This window comes from Oncorhynchus clarkii, chromosome 25, assembly GCF_045791955.1.
Source record: "Oncorhynchus clarkii lewisi isolate Uvic-CL-2024 chromosome 25, UVic_Ocla_1.0, whole genome shotgun sequence".
In the NCBI taxonomy this organism is placed as follows: Eukaryota; Metazoa; Chordata; class Actinopteri; order Salmoniformes; family Salmonidae; genus Oncorhynchus; species Oncorhynchus clarkii.
In genome coordinates this window covers 14095307-14120991 of record NC_092171.1, presented here as the reverse complement: position 1 = coordinate 14120991, position 25685 = coordinate 14095307, and the positions used below count along the sequence as shown (strand labels likewise).

The window sequence follows — 25685 nt, the reverse complement described above, 5'->3', positions numbered from 1 at the left end:
TTGTCAAAGAGAAGCTTTCGACTCGCTGACATTGGGATCAGGCTAAAGCTAAACTAATCACGATGCAGGTTTGCCCATGTTAGAGGATCGCTCCAGTTGTTTCATTACTATAGGTTGATGTAAATACAGTGTGTTGCTTTCTTAATAGCTCCATGTAGTTACCAGCGTTTCTCTTCTCTCCCAACGTCTTTCTGTCTGTTCTGGTAGGGTCTGACTAGGGTTGCACATTTTGGGGAATATTCAGAGGTGATAACTTAATGTGGGAATTAATGGGAATATATGCAAATTAATATTAATACCATAGATGTTTTTTGCATTGGATATATTTACCATATCATATGGAGACAAACAAACATTGTACCTTATCATAAGTAGACATAATTGCAAATGATTAAATCCTTACAATAGACATTTTAAAAAAGCTATTTAGTTATGAATTGAACTTTAATTAAATGAGTTGACTCTTCACATGGGGGCATTTCACTGAACAACAGAAGAAAGGGAATATTGAATGATCCATTGCATCTCCTAAAAATGTTAGTCTAGAAACTAAAGCTTTGATTGTCTTCCTCTCAGGCTTCCATGTCTTCTCCCTGGACCTCCTCAATGTCCACCCCTTGAACATCAGATTCTGAGGCCTCATCTTCACTGTCACTTTCCAACCTAGCTCGTTGTCAGGCTCAAAAAGCCTTAAATTTGCCCGGCTGGCCACCGATTTGTCAACTCTTGTATTGGTCAGCTTGTTGCGTGCTTTGGTGTGTATGTTCCCAAACAAGGACCAGTTGCACTTTGAGGCGGCTGATGTTGGTGGGATTTGGAGGATGGAGGCAACAAGGGAAAGAGCCTCAGATCCACAAAGTCCCTTCCACCAGGTGTCTGATGAGATATGTTGGCATCCCTGCCATATTGCATCTCCATCCCAAAGCCCTTGCTTGGAAGTGTACTTCGCCAGACTGCCAAGAACCTTGCCCTCATCCATGCCAACGTGACGAGACACGATAGTGATGACACCATAGGCCTTGTTGATCTCTGCACCAGACAGGATGCTCTTGCCAGCATACTTGGGGTCCAACATGTACGCTGCGGCTTGTATGGATTTCAGGCAGAAGTTTTCACGCTTTTTTGTATGTGTTTCAGAACTGCAGTTTCCTCTGCTTGGAGCAACAGTGAAGTGGGCAGGGCAGTACGGATTTCTTATTTTACATCTGCAAGCAGAGTCTGAACATCACAGGATGGCATTATCTCCCTCAATCCGTACAATGGCTACTGCTATAGGTTTCAGTAGTTTCAGGCTGCTTACCACTCTTTGACAAAATAAATCATCCAGGAGGATACTCTTGATGGGGCTGTCCATATCGGCAGACTGTGATATGGACATTTCTTGGAGAGACTCCTTCCCCTCCAGGAGACAGTCAAACATGATGACAACACCACCCCAACAGGTGTTGCTGGGCAGCTTCAATGTGGTGCTCTTACTCTTCTCACTTTGCTTGGTGATGTAGATTGCTGATATAACTTGATGATCATTCACATACCTAACCATTTCCTTGGCTCGTTTGTAGAGTGTATCCATTGTTTTCAGTGCCATGATGTCCTTGAGGAGCAGATTCAATGCACGAGCAGCACAGCCAATGGGTGTGATGTGAGGGTAGGACTCCTCCACTTTAGACCAAGCAGCCTTCATGTTCGCAGCATTGTCTGTCACCAGTGCAAATACCTTCTGTGGTCCAAGGTCATTGATGACTGCCTTCAGCTCATCTGCAATGTAGAGACCGGTGTGTCTGTTGTCCCTTGTGTCTGTGCTCTTGTAAAATACTGGTTGAAGGGTGGCGATGATGTAGTTAATTATTCCTTGCCCACAACATTCAACCACCCATCAGAGATAATTGCAATACAGTCTGCTTTCTCTATGATTTGTTTGACCTTCACTTGAAGTCTGTTGAACTCTGCATCCAGCAAATGAGTAGATACAACATGTCTGGTTGGAGGGGTGTATGCTGGGTGAAGAACATTCAGAAATCTCTTCCAATACACATTGCCTGTGAGCATCAGAGGTGAACCAGTTGCATACACAGCTAGAGCAAGACACTCATCAGCATTTCTCTGACTACGTTCCTCCATTGAGTCAAAAAAAAACTTCTGATTCCAGGAGGACCATGGGCTGTTGCTATCGATAAGGTGTCTGGTTCATCATTTTCTAGAAGTAGAGGGACTTTTGTCAGAGGTTGCTTGTTGTGAGCGCTGAGGGAACTTTATGCACTTGGCCAGATGATTCTTCATCTTTGTTGCGTTCTTCACATATGATTTGGCACAGTATTTGAAAATGTACACAGCTTTTCCTTCTACTTTAGCTGCAGTGAAATGTCTCGACACATCAGATAGTGCCCGTGGCATTAAAAAAATGAGTAACAAAAAAAACAAATACAATTCCATGTACAGATAAATAGTTAAACAGTTAGACTAAACAACTCCTTTTGTAAGATAAACGTTTTAAAATGAAACATATATGGAATATATTAACACGCCTCAGTTAGTAGGCTCAAGCAAGCTAAAACCCACATGGTAGCAAAAAACGCATTAGCTGAAATTAACAAGTTATAAATTATTTAAACACACTTTGCTGTAGGCTACTATTTACTAGTTAACAAAAAATGATGTATGTCATAAAATATATTCACTCCACCCAGTATTGTAATCAAAACCAGAAAGCATGTAGTCCTTGGCTCAGACAGTGTAGTAGTGTGGGCTCAATAGCATCTCATTAGTGTGCAAAATCTTGAATCGGCTGCACATGTGATGGAAGAGTGCACTGCACATGTGATGGAAGGATGGACTTTGCATGCAGAGGGTTGCAATTCCATTGAATCGGGGATAGTTTAACCAAAATATGCCACAAGACCTAGAATTGCCTTGTGTGTCCCACAGAAAAGGTTCACTGTTTATAAGCTAACCTTTTTGATGAATTTAAGCAAAATTCCCAGGCTTAACATCAACAACATTCCGGAAGGTTTCCGACCCATTGCAACCCTAGGTCTGACTCTGATGAACCAACCCTCTCAGGCTGGAGTGTATTTCTGGTCGGCGCCCTGTACTGTGACTGTTCTGATCCCTGTGTATAACGCTCTCTGAAAAGCTTATTTGTCTCCAGGCCTGGCTGGTACCAGCAGACAGACTGTATTGGAGACAGTAGGCCGGGGTTCTCTGTCAGTGAGCTCTCAGATCTCTGCTTCCTGTAGAGATGATACCTACTGGCTGGAGCAGGCCCCTTCAGTAGTGGTGTCTCAAAGGAGGGACTAGGAGCCTGCGATGTGAGAATAGCCTCTCATGTCAGGCATCTAGGTGCAGAACGCACTGGACAATACAACTTGAGACGAATGTGAGACTACTAGCAGCTAAGTTTGAGTCCAGTGGTTGAGTTTGTCTCTGAGTGACTATAAAAGAACATCAACTGATATGAAATTGATAAGAGAAACTTAAGTAGTCCTATAAACTAACTTAACCTGGTGTGGTTATGCTTGGCCAGACAGGTGATTTGAGGAACAGATTATCTTCTATTACTTTAGTCTCCTGTGAACGTGAGATCTAAGAAGACCTTTCAAAGCACTAATGCCAGGTTTGGCATAGTGGATCATCAAAAGGTTTCCCATTTGATTCGTGTGTGTGGGCACTCTGCCTGCCTTTCAGTTTTGCACTTTGCACTACATCTGATAATTATTAGATAGGCTATAGAAGTGCTCAAACAGTGCACTGCTGGCTCATTCCATGTAGATGCTTGATTTACATTTAAACTATTTCGGTTCCAGAGACATCAATAGCTGACTTAATGGCCCGCTGTCTCAACTTCATGTATTGAATTCACTATGCATTTGGGTCACTTTGAACAATGTTTTTTTTCTCTCTGGTGTTAGTTTACTCTAACAGTTACTAACACCCCATGTTCTCTTCTTAATTCATTCACTACACTCGTCATGTTAACCTCTTGCTCCTTTCTCTGTCATCTGTTTACCTTCCTCTTCTTCTATCACCCTCACATTCCCCTCCAATCCCTCCCCCTTAACATGTCTCATTACTCTCCCTGCACTCGTTCCTTTACTCACCAATCTCAGTGTGATCAAGCCCAGTGCATTCAGAGCACCAAATTCGTTTTGCAGGCTGCTGCCACACCCCTGCTGCAGAGTGAGCCAGTCATCCTCACAGACGAGGCGTTTCTACCAGGCAGAACATCATTAGGGGGTCCCTGCTCTGGAGCCCTGCCGCTGGGGGGTCATCCGACACCCCCTACCTCCACCCCCAACCTCAGCTGTGACAACGACATGCTGCCTCTCCGGAACGAGCAAAGCGACGGGCTACGACACCACCACACGGACGGGGGCCACCACCACTTCCTCACGCCCGAGGAAGCTCCCTCGCCACCGGGCATGCTCCCCTGCGGCAGTCCCCTGGGACACAGCCACACCATACAGGGCTTCTACAATCCAGCCAGCCAGGACTCTCTACACGAGGACTCTGTCAGAGGCCTGGTCAAACTCAGCTCTGTCTGACAGGGGGTTCACTCAAACATCCCTCTGTCCCCCAAAACGCTCCTCCCTTCCATCCACACCCGTGCCAAACAGTGGGTCGCCCCAACCCTGAATGTCTGTAACCAATATCCTCTCTGTCCACTAAAATCACAGGACTTGAGCCTCTAAAAGACTGTGGTACTATTTGGGAGCAGAACTGACCTGAACTGGGACCTTCCCTCCTCAGCCAACAACTTGCCAAACCTCTTCATCATAATGAGGGTTGTTGCTGGTGAAGGGCCCAGGGGACTGTGCCATATTATAAACAGTCAAACGTACTGTTTTCTACTGAAGCATAGTCTACTCTCCTGGGAGGGGGACAGACGAAGGATAGGATTTGAGGAGGAAAACAGAAGTGGTAGGTGTATGGCTGTCTGTCAGCTATTTTAAAGTTTAAAAAAGTGTTGTGACAGCTGTTCCTAAATATGTTAAAGAAAAGCTGCTTTATTTCTGTCATGAATCACGATTCTGGCATTTTCTTTTTTTGTACAACGGACTGTGGCCTACTTGTTGATCACTAATGGACAGTGTCAGCCTTTCTGAGGAGATTCCGGTTGATAGTCGACAGTGCAATCAGTAAACAAGAGTTAGTGTCATCATGTTGCTAGCCTTAGGGGAGTTGCCAACGTCCGGATGTGTCCGGTGTTCAGGGATAAAGCTAATTCACCCTAGCTTCCTTTTCCGCTGAAAACCGGATGTGGAAACTCCGCTCAGGCATTTTCTTTTATGCCTGCTGCGTTAGGTTATCATGTTGCATATCAGAATTCATTTCTTATTTTTAAATTACATGTTAAAGATTTGGTATTGTGTTGTGCCATACTAAGGTTTTTTTTTTCTTTTCTCACATTATACTTCCTGTGGATATATTAATAAAATCACATATTTTTAAGGTACTTGATTCTCTCTGTTGAAGCCAAGCCCCAAGGTGACCAGTTGAAAGTCATGTGTTATCATCCTTTGGTAGGTCTTAAAAAAGGTAGCCTTGTGACGATTCAACAGTATAAAATCATTGTACATGGTGTGTTGAGGGTGAGTCCTGCTGTAGGCTGGTCTCATGTAATGGTCCATTAATCTGGGGTCAGATGCCTCTGGATCATAGAGACCGGGAAAAACAAGGGCTCTCTGTCACCAGACATACTCACCTCATTGTGTGCACACAAAGTCAAACGAAAGTGACTATAGGCTTTACTTCAGAAGGAACTGCATTTCCCTAAGCCACGTGGATTTGCTATTTTTAATGTGACGAAGCAAACTCCATTGGACAACATCACCTTATAGAAGAGCCTTTGCCTCTGCATGGTTTGAGTGTGAAAAAAAATGGCCAGTCGACTGCACCTCTTAACTTGTACCTCCATCTGGTGGTTGAAGAGGATAAATGTAGATATCACAGATAATTGAGGATCTGGTGGACAGATGGAAAAAAGACCCCAGAGGAATATTCCAATCATCATACATTTATTTAAAAGCACTTGGAACTATTTATAATACATTACATACAGTAGATTCTTTATATTATGTACAGCAGGCATCTACAAGGTCTCTTGCTTTGCAGATATAACCAGTCACACTTGGTGCACCACTGGACTGAGATGACATCTCAGCAGGGTAACAGTAAGACATTACTGTTAAAAACAAAGTGGGTGAAATGCATGACTGAAAGATCATGTGTATAGAGGTGGCAGAAATGACCAGCTCAAATGGTTAGTTGAGTGACTGTGGCCAAGCAAGAAAGGAAAATGGCCACACAGTCAAAACACGGATTGATTAACACACATTATTTTCCTTGGAATCCTCATCAACCAGTGTATTTGGTTTGACCCTGTAGTGTGCTTTGACTGAAGTACACTAGACTAGATCATATGGTGGGTGAGCTGAGACAACTAGATTTGGCATTTCTGTGATAGAGTATTTGACCTTGTAATGCAGCCTTTTAGGCCACATTGCCTTTCTAAGGTATCTATTGGATGAATATTGAAGCACATATTACTCAAGGCTACGTTTAGACAGGCAGCCCAATTGTGATCTTTGTTTCACTAATTGGTCTTTTGAACAATCACATCAGATTGGGTCAAAAGACCAATTCATGGAAAAAGGTCAGAATTGGGCTGCCTTTCTAAACGAAGCCTATGGGTCATAAATAGCCACACATGTTCGTTCCCTCAGGTACAGGAACGTTAAATATGGTCAGGGTTTTCATATTCCAAGGGTTGCTAAGCATCACCTGTAACCACCCTATCCTTTGTTTCAACACCTGAGATGGGTGACTGGGAATGTTTATGGAATATGTTAGTGATATTAGTATTTCAGCTCCCAGAAATACTTTAGCTAACCCCTCCCAAATCACGGTCCCTGTAGATGTAAATTGAAATTTAGCGGCCTTCCACCAGTAAGTTCATTTATAGCCCTCTTAATACCTAGTGCTAACGTGTCCTTTGTCCTGATTTTGTCCAAATTTTGACAGGTGTAGCCAATTAAAAGACGCATTGTGATCCGATCTTCCTGACCACCTCCGGAGGTAGTCAGACACCCTTTGTATCTGAAAATCAATCAAGTGTAAACATATCTGGACGGTCAAACCATTTTAAATCACTGATAGGTAGCACCATTGATTTACGGCATCAATAAGTGTCTAAAATAAATACATTTAATATTCACTGGTGGTGGGGGGTGTAACCTGGCCTGTTGTCCAGAATGGGGCTTAGCGTCTATGTCCTGGGTCACCACAGCTTGACATCCATCAGCTCCAGGTCTCCCATGATCTCCAGCTGGTTGATGGTGCTCAGGTCCTGCACCCGATGCCTGTAGTCCAGCAGGTGAGAGCCGTTCACCGCCAGCTTGAACTGGTGGGGCTGGCAGAGGATAAGCATCTGGGGCAGAGAGGGTACTTGTAGTGAAAAAGACAAGCGAGAGTTCCAATAATACAGGTATAGTGCATGTGATGTGAGAACTGATAAATTAGCTTTTTTTTTAAGTAAGAAAAATGAAATACAAAAAACGATGTCTACTGTATGTTAAGAGGCAGCATACCTCAAAGTACTCCCCAGGTGAGAATGGGAAGAGGGGAAGCTCCCTCTCCTCTGGTCCCCAGGACTCACTCAGGTAGGAGTTCCTGATGACCATGGCCGACTTCATCCGGGGGTTCAGGTGCAGAGCGATGTTCTCACTGCTGCTGTTGCGGAGGTTCACGGTGAAGCTGCCAGATAGGAGGTTCATCAGACAACAACGATGCAGGATATTCTACAGTGTGTTACGGATAGTGGGCACTGGGCAGTCCTGACCTTACACACCACCTCAAAAGGTACACGGTCCATTTTCTTGAAACATGGTATAAATACTGAGTTGTGTCCCATTGCTTACCTGTGTGGGTACATGCTGACCTGTCCCTTGATTGTGATGTGCTGTCCTGGACTCACCCCTTTCAGTAGACTGCCTTTGTAAGGGAGACTCTGGAAATACACAAGATTTAGGCCATGTCTGTAAACTGTTCAACATATTGATGCAACTGTTCATGTTGCCTTACATAGATGTTTTATATTTTCCATAAACTATAAATAATAAAACTCACCAGGTCACCTGATTCGCCTGATATTGAATATATTGCCTATAGGAGAAAATCATAATAAAGACAGTCATTACAGAGTGAGCTGAAAAATGTTTTATTATTCTAGTATGGACATATAGTAGAGTAATGGGGGGGGGGGGTACTTACTGAGTTTGGTATGAAACCAAGGGCGTGCACCTTAACTTTCCCACTTATAGAAAGCGTGTCAATCCTGTCCAGTGGGATTCTGTGCTTGTATTCTAACAAATGAGAACCATTTACTGCCACCTGCAGGTACAAAGGAAAACAGCATTCACACAACATCATATACTAAATCCATTATACTGCATTTGCTTGACTTCTGCATAATACTACTAGCTTCTTGTGACTCAACAGAAGTGAATGTACAAGCAAATGTAGGGTAGGGAGTTTTTATTGTACGTGGCCTAATTGAAGAAGACTTTGCACTCAGTTTTTGCAGCTTAAGTCACCTTAAACAAGTCTATGTATGGTAAATCAGTTAACTCCCAGACATTGGTCCACTTGCCTTAAAGACCTCATCATGGACCAGGATGATCGTCTCGAAAGCTACTCCCTGTCTGTAGGGCAGCTGCTGAAGGGTCTCCTCCCTGCCCCAACTCTCCTGCACCAGGGAGTTACACACCACACACGGGGAGCCCTTAAAACGGGGGTTGAAGTGGAAGGCGATGTCTGCACGAGGTTTAGTACTGCTGCCACAGGACAGGTCCATCTGGAACCTGCAGTTATCACATTGGTGTGTATTAAGAGTTTCAACATTTCTAAAAGCAAAGGTAGGGACTCCAGTCACTAAATGTATCATTTTTTTGGTTGAACGGAGTTGGGTAAACATGTTTTTTTGCTAGGTAAATTTATTATTTTTGTGTATTTTTTTGAGTTGGGTAAGCATATTATTTTTCAGTTGAGCCTGAAGAAATGCTTGCTGAAGGCCCTTCCCAACAATGCAGAGAGAAAAATAGCACAAGAAATAAATACAGAATGAGTAACGATAAGTTAGCTATATACACGGGGTACCAGTACCGAGTCGATGTGCAGGGGTACGAGGTAAGTATATACAGTATGTACATATGTATGTCTAGGCAACAGGATAGATAATAAACAGTAGCAGCAGCGAATGTGATGAGTCAAAAGAGTGCAAAAAGATTTAATGCAGTTAGACCGGGTAGCTATTTACTTAAGTATTTAGTAGTCTTGTTCAGGGTCCTGCTGGTTCCAGACTTGGTGCATCAGTACCACTTGCCATGCAGTAGCAGAGAGAACAGTCTGATTTGGGTGGCTGGAGTCTGACCATTTTTAGGGCCTTCCTCTCACACCTCCTGGTATAGAGGTCCTGAGCAATATGCACTACCCTCTGTAGCCCCTTTCCACTAGATCCACCCACAAGTCAAACATGAAATTACAAACTTTAGTGAGAGAATGGTTCTTCTGGGTAACCAAAATCAGTGTTAGGTTGAACTGGGATGTGGACATGAAATTACGTTTAGGGAAAACAACATCATCACATACCTGTCAGCATCATTGTGAACAGTGCCCTGGATAATGACTATCTCCCCAGGGTGTAGGCCCCCAGGTATGGCTCCAGTGAACGGAATCACCTGAATGGAGAGGTAAAGAGAGGCGTAATAAAGGCAACACATATAGGCAAACATAATCAAATCATATTTAGTGTGTGTCCTACGCCATTAAGTTAACAATACATGCAATAACCTCTATCCCATTGCTGATACACAAGATCGTATAAAATCGTTAAACAGGATTTCGGCCCGACAATTGTAGGCTACAATGAAATGACTGCAAAACGATGGACGATATAGCTGCACATATAAGCTACCTATTGATAACAAAAAAATACCTGCGGTAGCCTAATATGCAGGATAGGCTATTCAATGTGTCAGAATTGTTTTATTCTTATTATTGAGAAAGGGAGAGTCTCGCTGTGAGTAGTAGAGGTAGGCTAGTGAACAAGCCTCTTACCGGATTTAGGACCGTTTGTTTCGCGTTTGCCACAGCCATTGGGCACGTTATGCAACACTACCATACAGCGGTTACCTATACCGCTAAATGATTGCAAAGAATGTAGAACGAATTGGGTCGATGTTTTTATTTTCTGCTATATTCAGAAGGCAGTAGGCATTTTCTCTCCATCTTCTATTCAATGTCCTACTACGTCACACACGCACTATGCGCAACCATGTGATCCAGGCTATGTGCTGTGACAGGCTGCTGCCACTGTATCCAAAAACAGAGACTGGAGACCAAATCAATTGCCAAACACACATCTGTAGCATATATAGCAATAGGCTTATAGAAAGGTAGCCTACAATAAATTACAGTTCTCAAAAACAAGGCCATAGAATAAAATACAATCTTAAAAGCTTTCTCTAAAGTATAGGCTAGTAAACCAATAAAGAAAATGGGCCCCTAATGCCTAAAGAATAGCTCAAATAAAATTTGCTCAAAATCTTTGGAATAATTCCAAAGCGCGTAACGTTGCGCGGGCACACACACACTTTTGAGTTGGCTCAATTTCGTTGCAATTATTGACACATTATTCAACAATTAATTTGTGTTACGATCAAAATGTAGGTTAGAACTCAGTCTAAATTTAATGTATGTAGGTATCATTCAACTACTTGCCAACCCACCATGCTAAACCTTGGGCATATGACGCGAAGAAGCCTAAAATAAGTGAATATTAACAGACTGGTACCCAGTCTAGAATAGGCCTGCAGAAGGTGGCCAAAGCTCGCCAGTTTCGTGGGAGATACCTTTATTGCAATTATGATGTCAGACAGATCTGGGTTAATCATGGTCGGCGCTATGGCAACATTCCTCTTTGATTCTATCCACCTTTATTTTGCGCGCCAGAAGTCTCTAACCGGTCTAGGTGGATAACACCCAAGGTTCGTGTTTTTTTGTGCAACAAGATGCACATCTTCTGGACTGCCATTCCCTTCAGGAGGTTTTACTCCGAGGAACCCGAGCTTATTTCTCGGGAGCTTCGCAGACCCCCACCTATCAAGCCTCCCCCGGACGGAGGATGGGGATGGGTGATTGTCTTATCATCGTTCCTCTATAATGTCCTGGTACTGGGATACCACAACTCTTTCGGAGTGTACCTCATCAGTCTCCTCAAAGAGTTTGGGGAGACAAGTTCGAAAACAGGCAAGTTACCCTAAACTTCACATAATCACATTTTATCCAACCTGGTCTCAGAGCATTTCGTCTTCAACCCAACATCATAGGGAAATGTATTGTAGTATTAGGCTACACACTGTAAACACTGTAAACTCTACTGTTGTAACTAGACATTTCAACAACTATTTTGTATTAGCTGCAAAGTGATTTTGTGATCATGAAATGAGATGTCTAAACGTTAATAAACATGTTATAAACAAGTTGTTTCCTTCGACTGCATGAATGACCTGCTGTTGTACCTACTGTATCACATCAATCAGAAGATTGCTTACAGATGCTATAGAATAGATACACTGAAATCTGCTAGCTACCTAACCTATGACCTACTCTCTGCTGTCCTATAGCATGGGTTGGCTCAATCAGCTATGGTTTCATCATGGTCTGTGGGCCCCTGTCTGGGAAGCTGACAGTCAGGTACGGAGCCAGAGAGATATCCATCCTAGGATCCCTCATCATCATGATCTCCACAGTGTGCTCGTCCTACGCACCCAATCTAGGAACACTGTTCTTCACACACGGCTTCCTCACTGGAGTGGGCTCCAGCTTTGCCTTCACCCCAGGTTGGTACATGGGCAGGTAGCCTAGTGGTTAGAGCGTTGGGCCAGTAACTGAACAGTAACTGTTTAGGTCGTCGTCGTAAATAAGAATTTGTTCAAAAACTGTTAAAAAAAAAAGCTTAAATAAAAAGGGAGGGATGGAATTAACTAATGTTTAGTTATACTACTGCAGGGGTCGGCAACAGGCGACCTGCAAGTTCTACATTCTTTATTTTATTGAAGCAAAACCTCTCAGGAATTCAGCAAAACCTTCATATTGTGGTATCAAGACCAGGACAGCTAACACATTTTCTAACCTCCATCTCCAATCTCCCTCCTCTTCCTCCCATGGGGCAGGTATGATCATGGTTAGCCAGTACTTCACCACCAAGCGTTCCCTGGCCACGGGGATAGTGATGTCAGGGGGAGCAGCAGGGGCCCTGGTCCAGACTCGGCTCCATCTGTTCCTCATAGACATCCTGGGTTGGAGGCAGAGTCTCCGAGTCTTCTCAGGTCTCATGATTATTTGTGTCATCACCGGTTTCACCTACCTGCCACTCAACCCCAAAGGTACTGCAGAACGTTCAGATCCACAATGGTTTTTATTTCTTTAGTACATTGCAGGTTACCATGTTAAATGATGAGCATACAGGGATGAGACCTTCTATCACATCATCATGACTGAGTGCACAATTTATTCAACTACCTCAACTGATTTTGTGTACACTTTCAAACGGAAATGTAATATTAATCAAAAACTGTGTTACCGATGAGGTTTGAGTGATTTATATGTATTTGAAAGGTTACACCAGAAGTGTGGTGGATAATTTGAAGAACTCTCCCTTGAAGAAGTTTGTTGTGGACCTTGGCCTGTGGAAAGACAAAATATTTCTGATATGGGTTGCAGCCAATGGACTGTGTAAATTTGGATTCTTCATTCCATATGTCCACTTGGTAAGTTACATATTGGTGTAAACATCTGAAGGCACAGTTGAAACGGTACAACATTATAGTTTGGAACCATTCTGTAATTGTGTAAACACTTCCATGCTTCAACATAGTACTGAGTAAAGGGTCTAAATACTTAGGTAAATGTGATACTTCCGTTTTTTTTAAATATACATTTACTAACATTTCTAAAAACCTGTTTTTGCTGTCATTATGGGGTATTGTGTGCCGATTGATCAGGGGGGGGGACTATTTAATCAATTAAAGAACAAAGTCAAGGGGTCTGAATACCTCCTGTATCTCAAAGATGAGTGAATGTAGTTCAGGTACAAAAAGTGTGTGTGTGTGCCCTGCTCTAGGTGAAGCATGCGGTTCAGCTGGGCATCCCCGTCCACAGTGCCACTAACATCATGCTGTTCCTAGGCTTGACTAGCATGATCAGCCGGATCATCTTCGGCAGGATCTGTGATTCAGAGAGAATCAACAGGCTCTACATCAACCAGGCCTCTGTCTTCGGTGTGGGTGGGTTGGCCTTATGCCTGTACTTCCTCACGGTCATTGTGACCGTTAGTAAAGCAATACGACACGAGAGAGTGAATGTTATGGCCATTATTATCACGGCTGTGCTACAGTCAAATGTACAAGGTGAATTCTGAAGACCGTACACAACCGAACCCCCGTCCCCTACTGTCTTTCCTCCTGTGTTGCCAGGTCTGCTGTACATGTTGATCCCAGTGCTCCATTCCTACGGCTCTCTGGTGGCCTTCGGCCTGTTCCTGGGGATCGCTGATGCTGGCAACTACATCCTGCTCCCTGTCCTGACCTTTGACCTGATGGGGGCCGAGAAGATGCCCGTGGCCTGGGGGTTCATGCTCACGGTCAACGCGGTCAGCTGCTTGGGGCCGCCCTTTGCTGGTAGGTTGACCGCAGTTGACCTTATTGTTGTAACAGTACTTATTCTTACGTTGGAGGAGTGTAAGCCATGTCAGTACAGCCAAACAATGACAAATCGGCTCAAAATGTTTTTGGGGCAGATGTGCAGAGTTTGCATCACTGTCTTTGCATGAAGGAACATCATACAAGTATTATGATGATAAAAGTCATAGTCATCATACCTTTGTTGTTTGAAGTCTCAGTCATACATGAGTTGTTGTCCCGGTCAGGTTGGGTGAATGACATGACAGGAAGCTACAACTTGGGCTTTGTGGTTGCCGGGGCTTTGAACGTGGCAGCCTGTTTTGTCTTGGCCTTGATCCCCATAGCCAAGAGATCAACCAGACAGACATGCAAGAGTATCATGAACGTCACCATCGACCGCTCCACACAGGAAATCACGCAGTGGGCCGACAACCTGCCTCCCATCGCTGAGGTAATAAACTGGTACCTCTCTCTACTCACCAGAAGATGACACTGTTCTTCTTTTTACTAAGGGTTGGCAATCTAACAAAATATTTTGTTTCATTGTCAATTATAATTGATGGTGCAAGTTTTTCCTGACCACGTGGCTTGTTCCGAAAAAAAGTTATGGTCAGGAAAAACTACTAGCCCTAATTATAAAATGTATGTTTACTCAAAATACTTACATTTCAATTGTGAAATAGGAGGAGTCACCAGTGTCCAAATATGTGAACTACTTCTCTACGACTACGTTCCGTAGTCCAGAGATTACTGAGAGTAGACCTGAGGTGTACAGAGGAGATGATGCCGAAACCGCAGGACCTGCTGAAGTCACCCGGCTATAGCAACAACACCAAGCATCACCCCCCCTTCTGCCTCATCAGGAGAGAATAAATGTATCTTTTCACTTAGGGGAGCAAATACAATAAATGTATCGATACAGTGTTGTCTTGTATTCTTATAGTGAATTCATCTGTTTTCATTTAAGAGAGAAATGACAAGCGCAGGACTTGTTAGTCATTGTCCAGTAGGTGGCGCTTCTGTACCAAGTGAAAATAAAAGTCTGTCAGAGCACTGCTCGTCAGCAGTGATAATTAAGGACCTCTCCATCCATACTGCAAGACACATTCTACAGAGAATGACATTGTCACTTTTCTCAGACACAAAATATTTTAATTTGCAGCACTTAGTTTTGACTGAAATACATCATTAAAACAGTTTGTTTTTTAGCTGTTACTTTATTATATGCCATTAACAGCAAGAAAGCCTTCAACCAACACTGTACTTTCAAGCCACTCATCATTGCAATATTATGTCCAAAGCCAACAGGCCATAAGAGCTTCACTACACACTGACGCCAGCCAGTAAAATACCAAACTAATAAATCCAACCACATCCACTCTGTCACAACAGTTACAACTGCCTCTCGGAGATACTGTTAAAATGTGATAGTTGCATTTTGCTCACCAAATAAATTCCACTGAATAAAATCCCACAGATGAACAAAACTCCCATTTGATGTGTTATTGCAAAAACTAAACAAATAGGTCTAATTTCTATGAGATGGAGGGCTATTTGACCAGCTCCAGTATTGTAGTAAAGTGAAATAAGGATTTGGCATAACCTTAGCAGAACAGATGAACATTGAGCTAAAGTTGATGAAGAGTGTGCTTCCTACTACTGAACACTGTGTGGGTGAGATGATTATGCATTATAAATGGATGGAATAAAACTCACAGGCCACATGGCTAGCATAAATTATACTGAAATAGTCCAGTACTTGTGAGGCAGTATCCAAAAAATGCACACTATGTATGCTAGTCACAGTCTTTCTGGCTGGCTCATCAAATACTTGTGGGAGATGACAACATAATAGCGTTTTCATTATCGGCAGGACAAGGACAAATTCTCCTGTCCTGCATAGGAGAAATGACTCCTCACTTCTCTGAAGAATGTTAAAAGAATATTGTAGCAGCAAGTGTGGTGCCCTTGTATCACGGCAACATTGATACATTTCTGCTAATACTATTGCTTAGTGTTGTAGAGGTCACATACATCTTAGGGATTTAGGATATTAATCACCCAAATATATTTACTATAGATTTATTTACTGAAATGTCTGAAAGGGTTTGATGTGTTATTATCAGACTATTTGAGACAATACCAGACTTCTTTTGTCTTTGGCAAACGTGATAGTCAAGGACCAGGCCCCTAACAGTGAACAGTGTGCAGTAAGAATTGTCCCTCATATCTATACGGACTCAATCCTGTATTCTGTAAACATCTTTGCACACCTAAGACCCGTTTCAAATCAAACCCAGTAACCTAACACGATCCCAAAGATCAGTCAAAAACACCACTCTTCTGGTGCTGCAAGAATTCCCCTTTGGATTCATGTACACCACAAAACAATGTTTGTAGTGTATTGAAACTCAACTCTATGTAGAGTGTTGTCTTTGACGAAACTTGCACGGCTGGTTATTGGTTCTGAATGAACAGGTGGGTACTGGTTTTGATACCTAATTCACTAATAAGTGCATTGTGCTCTTCAACATTATTCCTCGATTATCTATAATGGTAGAATAGCATTATTGTAGAATATATACAGTATGTGGCTAATTTCCTCCTCCTGTTCAATGGCCTTGTGAAGTCATGTCAAAGGCAGTTCTGATATCAGGCCTTGGTGCTGTGAATGTTATTTCCCGTCCCCACCGTTTCTTCATAGAGCCATGTTACAGAGCATACATCACCACAGTAGCAGGCCTTGTACTGTACCAGATGAAGCTGCTTATGTGTTTGCTTGTTTCGTTTAGATAGGACTTGCCAGCTATGTCAGTCAGAACATACTTTAGCTGCCCCTGCACTCAGACAATTCCACCTCTGATGTGAGATTAGTGTCTAAAAGCGACCAGCCAGCCAACAGAATTAAAAACAATATCTATTCTAACTATCTGCTATAACAAAAATGCACAATACAAACTGAACGCAGGGAAATACACACAAAAAAACATCTGCACGTGTCATTATCTCATTATTTACAGTCAGATGCATTTCTGGTTGCACTCATTTAACATGTAAAAGTCATCCGTGTTAAGGCTTGTCCTGTAGATACTGTCACTGACCATGCAAAGACAACACATTCCATTACGAGCAGGTAAACTGGACAGGGGGGGGGGGGGGGGGGGGATAAAGCTGACATTGAAAAATGTTCATTATATTTTAAAAGGTCCACTATATTCTATTGACGGGCTTCTGTAATGTAGCGTCGTTGGTACACGGTCATATCACATGAGTCTTGTCAGGCAGACTGAGGATGAAAGGGAACAGTAGGCCCTTAGCTTCCAGTGGTGGCCTCAGAGGTTCCTCTACAAAGTAAGAGCCGTCCTCCTCCACTACGAACTGCAGAATCTGAGTCTTGTTCACACAATAGATGCAATTCCCAATGACGGCGCACCGGAACGGCAAAGGGGTGCCCTGTCGCTGTGATACACAGTCGTGCCACATTTTCACTATAGTGTTGTACTTGAACACATTGACCCCCTGGTCGCGGTTCACGTCAAACCTGTAGATGAAGCTTTTCAGGGCCACCATGTCGGTTGACTTCTTCCTGCTGTTGTTGTAGGGGCACTCCTGCCACTCGTCCCTCTTGGGGTCGTATTTTAGGAGACGGTAGAACAGAGACCCGCCAGAGACGTAGAGCTCTCCGTTACATGTGGTGGCTTCATGGGCCACTGCGAACACCCCTTTGGGTAAGGGAGCCACTGTGGTCCATCTGTCAGTCCGAGGATCATACTTTTCCACTGTGAACAAACACTCCCCTCCTATGGCGTACAGGTTACCTTCCATAGACACTAGCTTGAGCTGCGACCGCGCCTGGTTGAGCGGCCGAACCTCGCTCCAGCGGTTAGTGATGGGGTTGTAACAGAACACCTTGTCTGAGACCTTGCCCTTATCTCCATATCCCTTTATCCCACCGGCCACAAACAGGTAGTTGTACATGGTGCAGATCCCACAGCCCTTAGTGTTAATGTCCTCCGGCATCAGAGTCAGAGGTCTCCAGTCATTGGCTGCCTCGTTGAAGTTGTAAATCATGTGGTTCTCCTCGAAGGATGCCGCGGACAGAGGGCTCTGCGGTCGACTGTTACAGCGACTCTGAGGTCGGCTCCCGACGCGGTCGAACACATCGTTGATCTCAGCGACCATCAGGGATCTTTTCCCCTCCATTCTCTTCTTCAGGACCAGATCCCTCTCCGACCCAGTCAGATGTCCATACACCGTTTGGTCCCGCAGGATCTGGAGGAAATTGTCACTCATGAAGCGATAGGCCGTCTCCTTCAGTTCGTTGAGTCGTTGCTTCTTGGCGATAGTTAGAATCTCGTAGCAGTTCTCTGCTGTGACCTGCTCTGAGATGGTATCCATAGCAGCCTGGAGGGCACATGGGATCTGTAAGATCTTTGCTCCTGTGATCACCTCTACCACATTGTCCTTGTGCACATTCATCTGAGAGGTGTAGATATAGTCTATCAGGATGGTCAGGGTCTTGTAGTTCAGCCCTTTCACTTTCAGGATGTCTCTTGACTGACGAGCCTTGAAATAGTCACTCTTCTCTGCCAGAACAGACTTATGAACACTGATTTTCTGGCCACCGACTTCAATCACTAAATCCGGCTCCTCTTTAGGCGTTGTGTTACTGACCCCACCATGGCCACTACTGCCCCTGTGTCCTTGGCTCGACTCAAGCCCCGACTGTCCATACAATGTGTCATATTCTGTGGCAGAGCTGTGGCTGAACAAGCGCTCCAGCTCTTGTATGGTTGGCTGGTTGTCCGCGGTGATACAATGAGTGTCAGGTGCGGAGGTCCCCTGCTCCGGGGAGGCGGTGACGTTTGTGATGTGACACTGACTCCCCACTATGCTCTCTCTGTAGAGGGACAGAGACCCTTCCGCTTCCTCTCTGGCCTCTCCCTTGAAGTATAGTGAGGGACCCACACTGCAGGGCACTTTGGCCCTCGCCCCATTCATATCCTCACGGATACCGTTTCTGCCATGAGTACAGTTTTGGTCTCGACCAGAATCAAGCTTGGGTATGTGAGATGTATTTGCTAGATGAGAAAGATCAGTAATGTGAAGCTGATCTTTATTTGAGATGTGTGATCCACCACCCTGTGGCTGGTCAAAGTGATGATTCCCAATCACCGTACCACCATCCAACAAGTACTCCTTTGTAACTGGCGTGCTCTGTCGACAGAATCCCTGGTCGTCCAGTATGAATCCCAGGTCTGGAGCATTGGTGTTCCCCTCCTGCTTCCGTGGGAGGGGACAGACATCCTCATCCGAGGGGGAGGAGAGGAGGTCCGAGCAGACGGGATGGTGGAAGATGACATCTGCCTCCACTGTGTGCACTCCTCCTCCCGGTCTCTGTCTGTCATTCATCCTGTCTGATCAGAGCTAGTGGTAGTTCAGATCCTCAGTGATCATAGCGAGGAAAATCCAACAGAATCTTCTAGAATCACTTCTCCAGATCTTGGCAGGTCTCGTCCCTTGAACCTATTTGACACGTTAGGGGAGAAGAGAAATATATCAAAAGTCATTGAAAATCCATCCTGCTATGGCATGTTTCAAATAACTAAAACCTAAATTGTTGCCAGTGCTACTTAAACTCTGAGGGGCGCCCTTACTCCACAAGCAACACATGGAGCCAACTTTGGCATATCTTCAGAGTTTTATAGAGTAACTGATGTTCTCAAAATTGACTAAACTCTATTGAAAAACACAACATTATTAAATTCTACAGATATTATTATGCGGGTCTAATTGCACATTTGGCACGTGTTGTGCAGAAAAAGATGAATTCAAGTGCTATTATTAAGATATTAGACATATAGTGAATGGAATAACAAGTGAATTATTGTTGCTATACACTGCTAAACACACATGACCTACCTATTGGATGATCATTCTAATCTGTGTTAATCGCGACCCCGTGGGAGACGGACACACAGGGCGCATGCTCAGTGGCCACTGCTGACTGCTAAATCCTGAATATGATGGGAGAGGAAAGCCGTTCACGCGCACATTTCGTCAAATTGTGTAATAGAAACCAAATTCTAGTACAATCACTTATAGAAATTGATTCATATATATTCGTTCATCATAACGTGAAGAAATATAAATTGGCAAATTTGCGCGCAATATAATTGTAAGGCAAGCAAATAATTCAAGGCTAAATTTACTATTAAGGTATCATCAAAGATGGAAATACATCTCCACTCATATATATATTTAAAAAAAATGTTGACCTAAATAGCATGATGATGATTGTTATTATAGTATAGCCTACTACTTACGTCTTTGTGTCTGTGGTGAAGTAGCAGCGCAGTTCAACAGACCGTTTTCAGTCACACACACACACACAATGCCCAGTTATGTAAGGTAGCCCCAATACTGAAAATTGGAGAACCTCAAAAATGCAAGACAGCTCTTTTCCCTCATATATAGAGGTAATTTCGTAAATGTGAAGAAGTCCTTCATTACATGTCCTTTAGCTATATAGGCTATCACTTGAACAAATCATCTCCGAGTAAATGGATCTTTGTTATACCATTAAAAAAATCATAAGAGAAAACCCACTAACTACATCGATGTCTTGGTTAAAACAAAACACAGTCATTCCAGGATTTAGGCTTTCAGATGATCTATCCACGACCAATATGTTGCCAAGTAAATTCCTCCTGCAGCTCTCCAGTGCGTCCGAGTTGAGGCGTGAGCATCAAATGTCGTATTTCACCCTCACAGTTTAAAATCAGCCCAGCATAGATCAGTGTTCTCCCTCTCCGCTGCCCCGAATGTGTTTAGATTTTTTACACTTGGCTACAATCCGACAGATATTGATATAGACCACACACCCTCTAGACGGATATTCCCTCAGCGCATGCACCACGCACGCGTTGGAGGCAAACCACCGGGAAAATGCGACATTCCTTCACACGCTTTTGTGTCCGAGATGTCATGGGGGAAGCTCGGCGATCTGCGCCCATGCGTGCATTATAAGACCCTGTCATTGTTAGACCCTTATAGGAAAGGCCCTACTTCAAAAGCAAAGCCAAATGACAACACATATGTTGTTCACTAGACAACATACACATGTGTTTCCCTAGTGGGGTACTGTAATTATAAAGACATGTGTCCACATTAAAATGTACTACGGCTACCGCCTTTTGCTTGGTACGCTACAACATCCGATCATATTTTAGTCTGAAAGGAAGAACATTGCTTCAACCTATCCTTTAAACCATGGGTTACAGTGCATTTGGAAAGTATTCAGACACCTTGACTTTTTCCACATTTTGTTACGTTAGACTTATTCTAAAATTGATTACATCTTTTTTTTCTTCCAATCTACACACACTACCTCATAATGACAAAGCGAAAACAGGTTTTTAGAAATATTTTCAAATGCATAAAACAATTAAAACAGAAATACCTTATTTACATAAGTTTTCAGACCCTTTGCTATGTAACTCAAAATTGAGCTAAGGTGCATCCTGTTTCCATTGATCATCCTTGAGATGTTTATTCAACTTGGAGTCCACCTGGGGTCAATTATTTTGATTAGAAATAATTTGACACACACACACACACACACACACACACACACACACACACACCTATATAAAGGTCCCACAATTGACAGTGTATGTCAGAGCAAAAACCAAGCCGTGAGGTCAATGGAATTGTCCATTGAGCTCCGAGACAGGATTGTGTCAGGCATAGATCTAGGGAAGGGCACCAAAACATTTCTGCAGCACTGAAGGTCCCCAAGAACACAGTGGCCTCCATCATTCTTAAATGGAAGAAGTTCGTAACCACCCAAGTCTCAGCCTAGAGCTGGCCGCCTGGCCAAACAGAGAAATCGGGGGAGAATGGCCTTGGTCAAGGAGGTGACCAAGAACCTGATAACTCTGACAGAGCTCCAGAGTTCCTCTGTGGAGATGGGAGAAAGTGCCAGAAGGACAACCATCTCTGCAGCACTCCAATCAGGCCTTTATGGTAGTGGCCAGACAGAAGCCACTCAGTAAAAAGGCACGACAGCCCGCTTGGAGTTTGCCAAAAGGCACCTATAAAGACTCTCAGACCATGAGAAACAAGATTCTCTGGTCTGATGAAACCAAGATTGAACTCTTTGGCTTGAATGCCAAGCGTCACATCTGGAGGAACCTGGCACCATCCCTACAGTGAAGCATGGTGGTGGCAGCATCATTCTGTGGGGATGTTTTTCAGCAGCAGGGACTGGGAGACTAGTCAGGATTGAGGCAAAGATGAATGGAGAAAAGTACAGAGAGATCCTTCATGAAAACCTGCTCCAGAGCGCTCAGGACCTGACTGGGGCGAAGGTTCACTTTCCAACAAGACAATCACCCAAAGCACATAGTCAAAACAACGCAGGAGTGGCTTCGGGACAAGTCTGAATGATCTTGAGTGGCCCAGCCAGAGACCGGACTTGAACCCAATCGAATATCTCAGAGAGACCTGAAAATAACTGTGCAGCGATGCTCCCCATTCAACCTGGCAAAGCTTGAGAGGATCTGCAGAGAATAATGGGAGAAACCGTATGACGGCTGCACGGTCCCATGGTGTTTATACTTGCGTACTATTGTTTGTACAGATGAACGTGGTACCTTCAGGCGTTTGGAAATTGCTCCCAAGGATGAACCAGACTTGTGGAGGTCTACAATTTATTGTCTGAGGTTTTTGCTGATTTGTTTAGATTTTCCCATGATGTCAAGCAAAGAGGCACTGAGTTTGAAGGTAGGCCTTGAAATACATCCACAGGTACACCTCCAATTGACTCAAATGATGTCAATTAACCTATCGGAAAATTTTAAAGCCATGACATCTTTTTCAGAAATATTCCAAGCTGTTTAAAGGCACAGTCAATATAGTGTATGTAAACTTCTGACCCACTGGAATTGTGATAGTGAATTATACATTTAATAATCTCTCTAAACAATTGTTGGAAAAATTACTTGTGTCATGCACAAAGTAGATGTCCTAACCGACTTGCCAAAACTATAGTTTGTTAACAAGAAATTTGTGGAGTGGTTGAAAAACAAGTTTTAATGACTCCAACCTAAGTGTATGTAGGCTTGCCAGAACAGGGGTTGAATACTTATTGACTCAAGACATTTCCACTTTTCATTTTTTATTAAGTTGTAAAGATTTCTAAAAACATAATTCCTCTGACATTGAGGGTATTGTGTGTGGGCCAGTGACATCTCAATTTAACCTATAAATTCAGGCTGTAACACAAGGAAATGTGGAAAACGTAAAGGGGTGTGAATACTTTCTGAAGGCACTGTAAATAAGCCTCCCTCTTCTTCAGTCCAGTCTCGCAAATTATTACAAAATGTTTTATTACACACACACACACCACATCAATATCAATATATATATATATATATATATATATATATATATATATATATATATATATATATATATATATATATATATATATATATATATATATATATATATATATATATATATATATATATATATATATACACACACACACACACACACACACATACATACATACACACACACACACATATATATACACACACACATACACATGAATACAACCCAAATGGAAATGCAAAATAACTAAGCGCAAACGAGTGCTTCCCTTAACTTTTTTGTATTTTTTATTCTCACAAATTTAAGAATCAGCAAAACAACCACCATCTTCATGGAGTTAAAATAGCATAACATGTCAGTGTGTCTCATATCAGTATCCCAGTTATAGACGGAGACAGTTTTATCCAGCACCCTTATCTTCCCATTCTCTGGAGGTGGCATGGCGTAACCACTGGCCTTTTACATATAAAAATAGCTGAGCCACTCTGGGCCAACACAAGGGCACCAGAGTACAATCAGCACCACGGATTACACTGCAGCATTCCTGCCTGGGACAGATGAACACAGAGAAAAGGCAAGCCATAGCCACAACAAATCTTCCATGTTCACAATATAATGCACGATTGTCCCGCAGTATTATCTTGAGGAGCAGACATGCCACACAACACACATCCACACGGTGTGAGGCGAGAAATCACACTCAGCCATGCTGTCACAGACTATTGACAGTTCTCCATGGAAACCATGCAGGATCCGAGAAAACAAACCGTGTGCTTGTGAGTCAAGGCCATCTCCCAGTGATGAATGACAACATTCAGACAGGGCACGAGCCTGGGATTGCTCTGTGGTGATGGGGCCCTGTTTAGTGCGCAATTATGTGACATAGCATGATTTTATCCTGTATTAGATCAAGAAATGAGAATTCCACCAAAAATTAAAGCAATGGTCTGAGGATGGTCCTAGACCATCTGACAGAAAAATAAAAAAGGGGACAGTTTGATGAAAAAAATTAAAATAAAAGGTTCAAATCCAGGCACGCCACAATTGTCCAAGACAATTGATACAGTATTTGTTTGATACAGTATCCTAGATACAGTATTTGTTATTGAAGTGCTGCTGGTCTGTATACCTTCACTGGTTAATAAATACTGTCTGTAGCCTACTTAAATCACTGTGGTTGAACTTTACCCTAAAAGACAGAATAGTCATCAGGACATTAGCTAAATGAGACATCCTGTGGGATATGTTTGGGTTCATGATACAGCACATTAGATTACAGAAAACTATTACTGGAATAATATGGTATAAGGGTAATCATTTTGATAAGGCAGGGACACTGAAATTCAAGTTCTAGAATATATTTGCGTTAACACAGATAATACAGTAATACATTTCAACATGATTGTGTAACACTATGTGGGCAGCATGAAACAAATTAGATCCTGACCAGCTGAGAGAATGAGAGTACATGTTGAAATCCTCAGGAACTGCATCACCCGCAGTTCTTACTACACTCCGGGCAAAAGACCGTCCTTACATGAATTGATAGCAGCACATTATCCAGAAGGTTAGGTTAACAAAGCTTTAGTCTCTTTTTTTTCATTTCTAAATGTAATCCATTACAGTTCCTAGTTACCTGTTCAAAACTGCAATCTGTAACGTAACATTTGGATTAGCCAAACTAAGTAACATAACCTGATTACTTTGTTGCTTTTGGATTACTTTCCAGTTAAAGGAAAACTCCACCCAAAAACCGCATGATTTCTGTATTTTGAAAGTTACATATTTTGAAAACTTGATTGCTGATAAGCAAAACATTATGTCAACAATGGAATAATGAAACAAATACCAATAGATTGTTTTTTGAGTGGAATTGTCCTTTAAGAGGCATTATAAGAAGACAAAAGGATCCATCAAACACATTTGGTGTGTCATCATAGTTGTCTCTGACTTGTGGTCAGACTCGCTCAGGTGGAACAAGCTTAAACATGCGCCTTTTTTCAATGCTGAATTGCATGTCATTGAGAAAACAGAAAGGTTTCAATGTATGTTTCCACAAATGTCCTTTTAATTTAAAAGTAATCCAATAAGTAATCTACTTTTTCAAAAGAAGATGTAATCTGAGGCTTTTTGTAATCAGATTACATGTAATCAGTTACTCCCCATCCTTGTATACCATTTCCTTGCAGTCTTTCTCCTTCATTTCTCAAAATACAAACCATACAAGTTTTTTGTTTGGAGTTGCTTTGATTGTATGGTATAGTTAGTACCTGTGTTCTTCTGAAAGTCTAAACTAGTGCATTCGCAGCATGTAGTTATGCAAACAATACAGAAAGACCCTTGATGTTCAGTGTGGAGAGGTGAACTTAGAGATTGGCATTGAACCAAACACCCAAGGCTATACATACTGGCAGCATATGTGAACTAGTGCACCTCCCAGTATTTCCTTTGTTGATATAAGGTGAGCAAACTGAGCGTGCATACATTAAAGCTAGATTAATACAAACCTAGACACAGTATGTAAAGAAAATATCCATAAAACTG

At 42.8% G+C, this 25685-nt stretch overlaps 4 protein-coding genes across 6 annotated transcripts in view; 2 read left to right on the top strand and 2 right to left on the bottom strand.

Annotated features, from left to right (window-relative positions):
• LOC139383469 (palmitoyltransferase ZDHHC14-like) overlaps nucleotides 1-5452 on the top strand; it is a 113916-nt gene extending 108464 nt beyond the window's left edge. The window contains exon 10 of one of the 2 annotated variants that reach the window (XM_071128018.1): nucleotides 4152-5452. In XM_071128018.1, coding sequence (XP_070984119.1) covers nucleotides 4152-4541 — 390 coding nt within the window. In that variant the 3' untranslated portion in view covers nucleotides 4542-5452. Of the gene's footprint in view, nucleotides 1-4106 lie in introns of both variants that reach the window. The other variant, XM_071128017.1, reaches the window with a different exon arrangement.
• Nucleotides 5453-5997: 545 nt separating this feature from the next.
• On the bottom strand, nucleotides 5998-10318 carry LOC139383403 (galectin-8-like). The gene is made up of 8 exons (XM_071127943.1): nucleotides 10114-10318; nucleotides 9646-9734; nucleotides 8648-8858; nucleotides 8269-8388; nucleotides 8125-8160; nucleotides 7917-8005; nucleotides 7587-7752; nucleotides 5998-7426 (listed from the first exon to the last, which is right to left on the bottom strand). The coding sequence occupies exons 1-8, from the start codon at nucleotides 10150-10152 to the stop codon at nucleotides 7277-7279; spliced, it is 900 nt and encodes a 299-aa protein (XP_070984044.1). The 5' UTR covers nucleotides 10153-10318; the 3' UTR covers nucleotides 5998-7276.
• Nucleotides 10319-11713: 1395 nt separating this feature from the next.
• Nucleotides 11714-14563, top strand: LOC139383402 (monocarboxylate transporter 10-like). Its single transcript, XM_071127942.1, has 7 exons — nucleotides 11714-11897; nucleotides 12231-12443; nucleotides 12676-12827; nucleotides 13181-13343; nucleotides 13533-13736; nucleotides 13985-14190; nucleotides 14423-14563. The coding sequence occupies exons 1-7, from the start codon at nucleotides 11714-11716 to the stop codon at nucleotides 14561-14563; spliced, it is 1263 nt and encodes a 420-aa protein (XP_070984043.1).
• Nucleotides 14564-14869: 306 nt separating this feature from the next.
• LOC139384030 (kelch repeat and BTB domain-containing protein 11-like) lies at nucleotides 14870-20716 on the bottom strand. 2 transcript variants are annotated; one of them, XM_071128660.1, is made up of 3 exons: nucleotides 20066-20716; nucleotides 19662-19756; nucleotides 14870-19265 (listed from the first exon to the last, which is right to left on the bottom strand). In XM_071128660.1, exon 3 carries the CDS (start codon nucleotides 19149-19151, stop codon nucleotides 16998-17000), a length of 2154 nt encoding a protein of 717 aa, XP_070984761.1. In that variant the 5' UTR covers nucleotides 19152-19265; nucleotides 19662-19756; nucleotides 20066-20716; the 3' UTR covers nucleotides 14870-16997. The 2 variants fall into 2 exon arrangements, with proteins under 2 accessions (XP_070984761.1, XP_070984762.1); XM_071128661.1 differs by lacking the exon at nucleotides 19662-19756 and having other exon boundaries at nucleotides 20066-20135.
• Between the last annotated feature and the right edge of the window lie 4969 nt (nucleotides 20717-25685).

Bases quoted from the DNA above. Each gene is read 5' to 3' on its own strand.
- LOC139383403 (XM_071127943.1), bottom strand. From the start codon at position 10,152: ATGGCTGTGGCAAACGCGAAACAAACGGTCCTAAATCCG. The intron at 8,859-9,645 runs GTATGTGATGAT...TGATAACTGCAG, and splicing joins GTTCACAATGATGCTGACAG to GTTCCAGATGGACCTGTCCT. The intron at 8,161-8,268 runs GTAAGTACCCCC...TTTCTCCTATAG, and splicing joins TTGGTTTCATACCAAACTCA to GCAATATATTCAATATCAGG.
- LOC139383402 (XM_071127942.1), top strand. From the start codon at position 11,714: ATGGTCTGTGGGCCCCTGTCTGGGAAGCTGACAGTCAGGTACGGAGCC. The intron at 12,828-13,180 runs GTAAGTTACATA...GCCCTGCTCTAG, and splicing joins TCATTCCATATGTCCACTTG to GTGAAGCATGCGGTTCAGCT. The intron at 14,191-14,422 runs GTAATAAACTGG...ATTGTGAAATAG, and splicing joins ACCTGCCTCCCATCGCTGAG to GAGGAGTCACCAGTGTCCAA.
- LOC139384030 (XM_071128660.1), bottom strand. From the start codon at position 19,151: ATGAATGACAGACAGAGACCGGGAGGAGGAGTGCACACAGTGGAGGCA.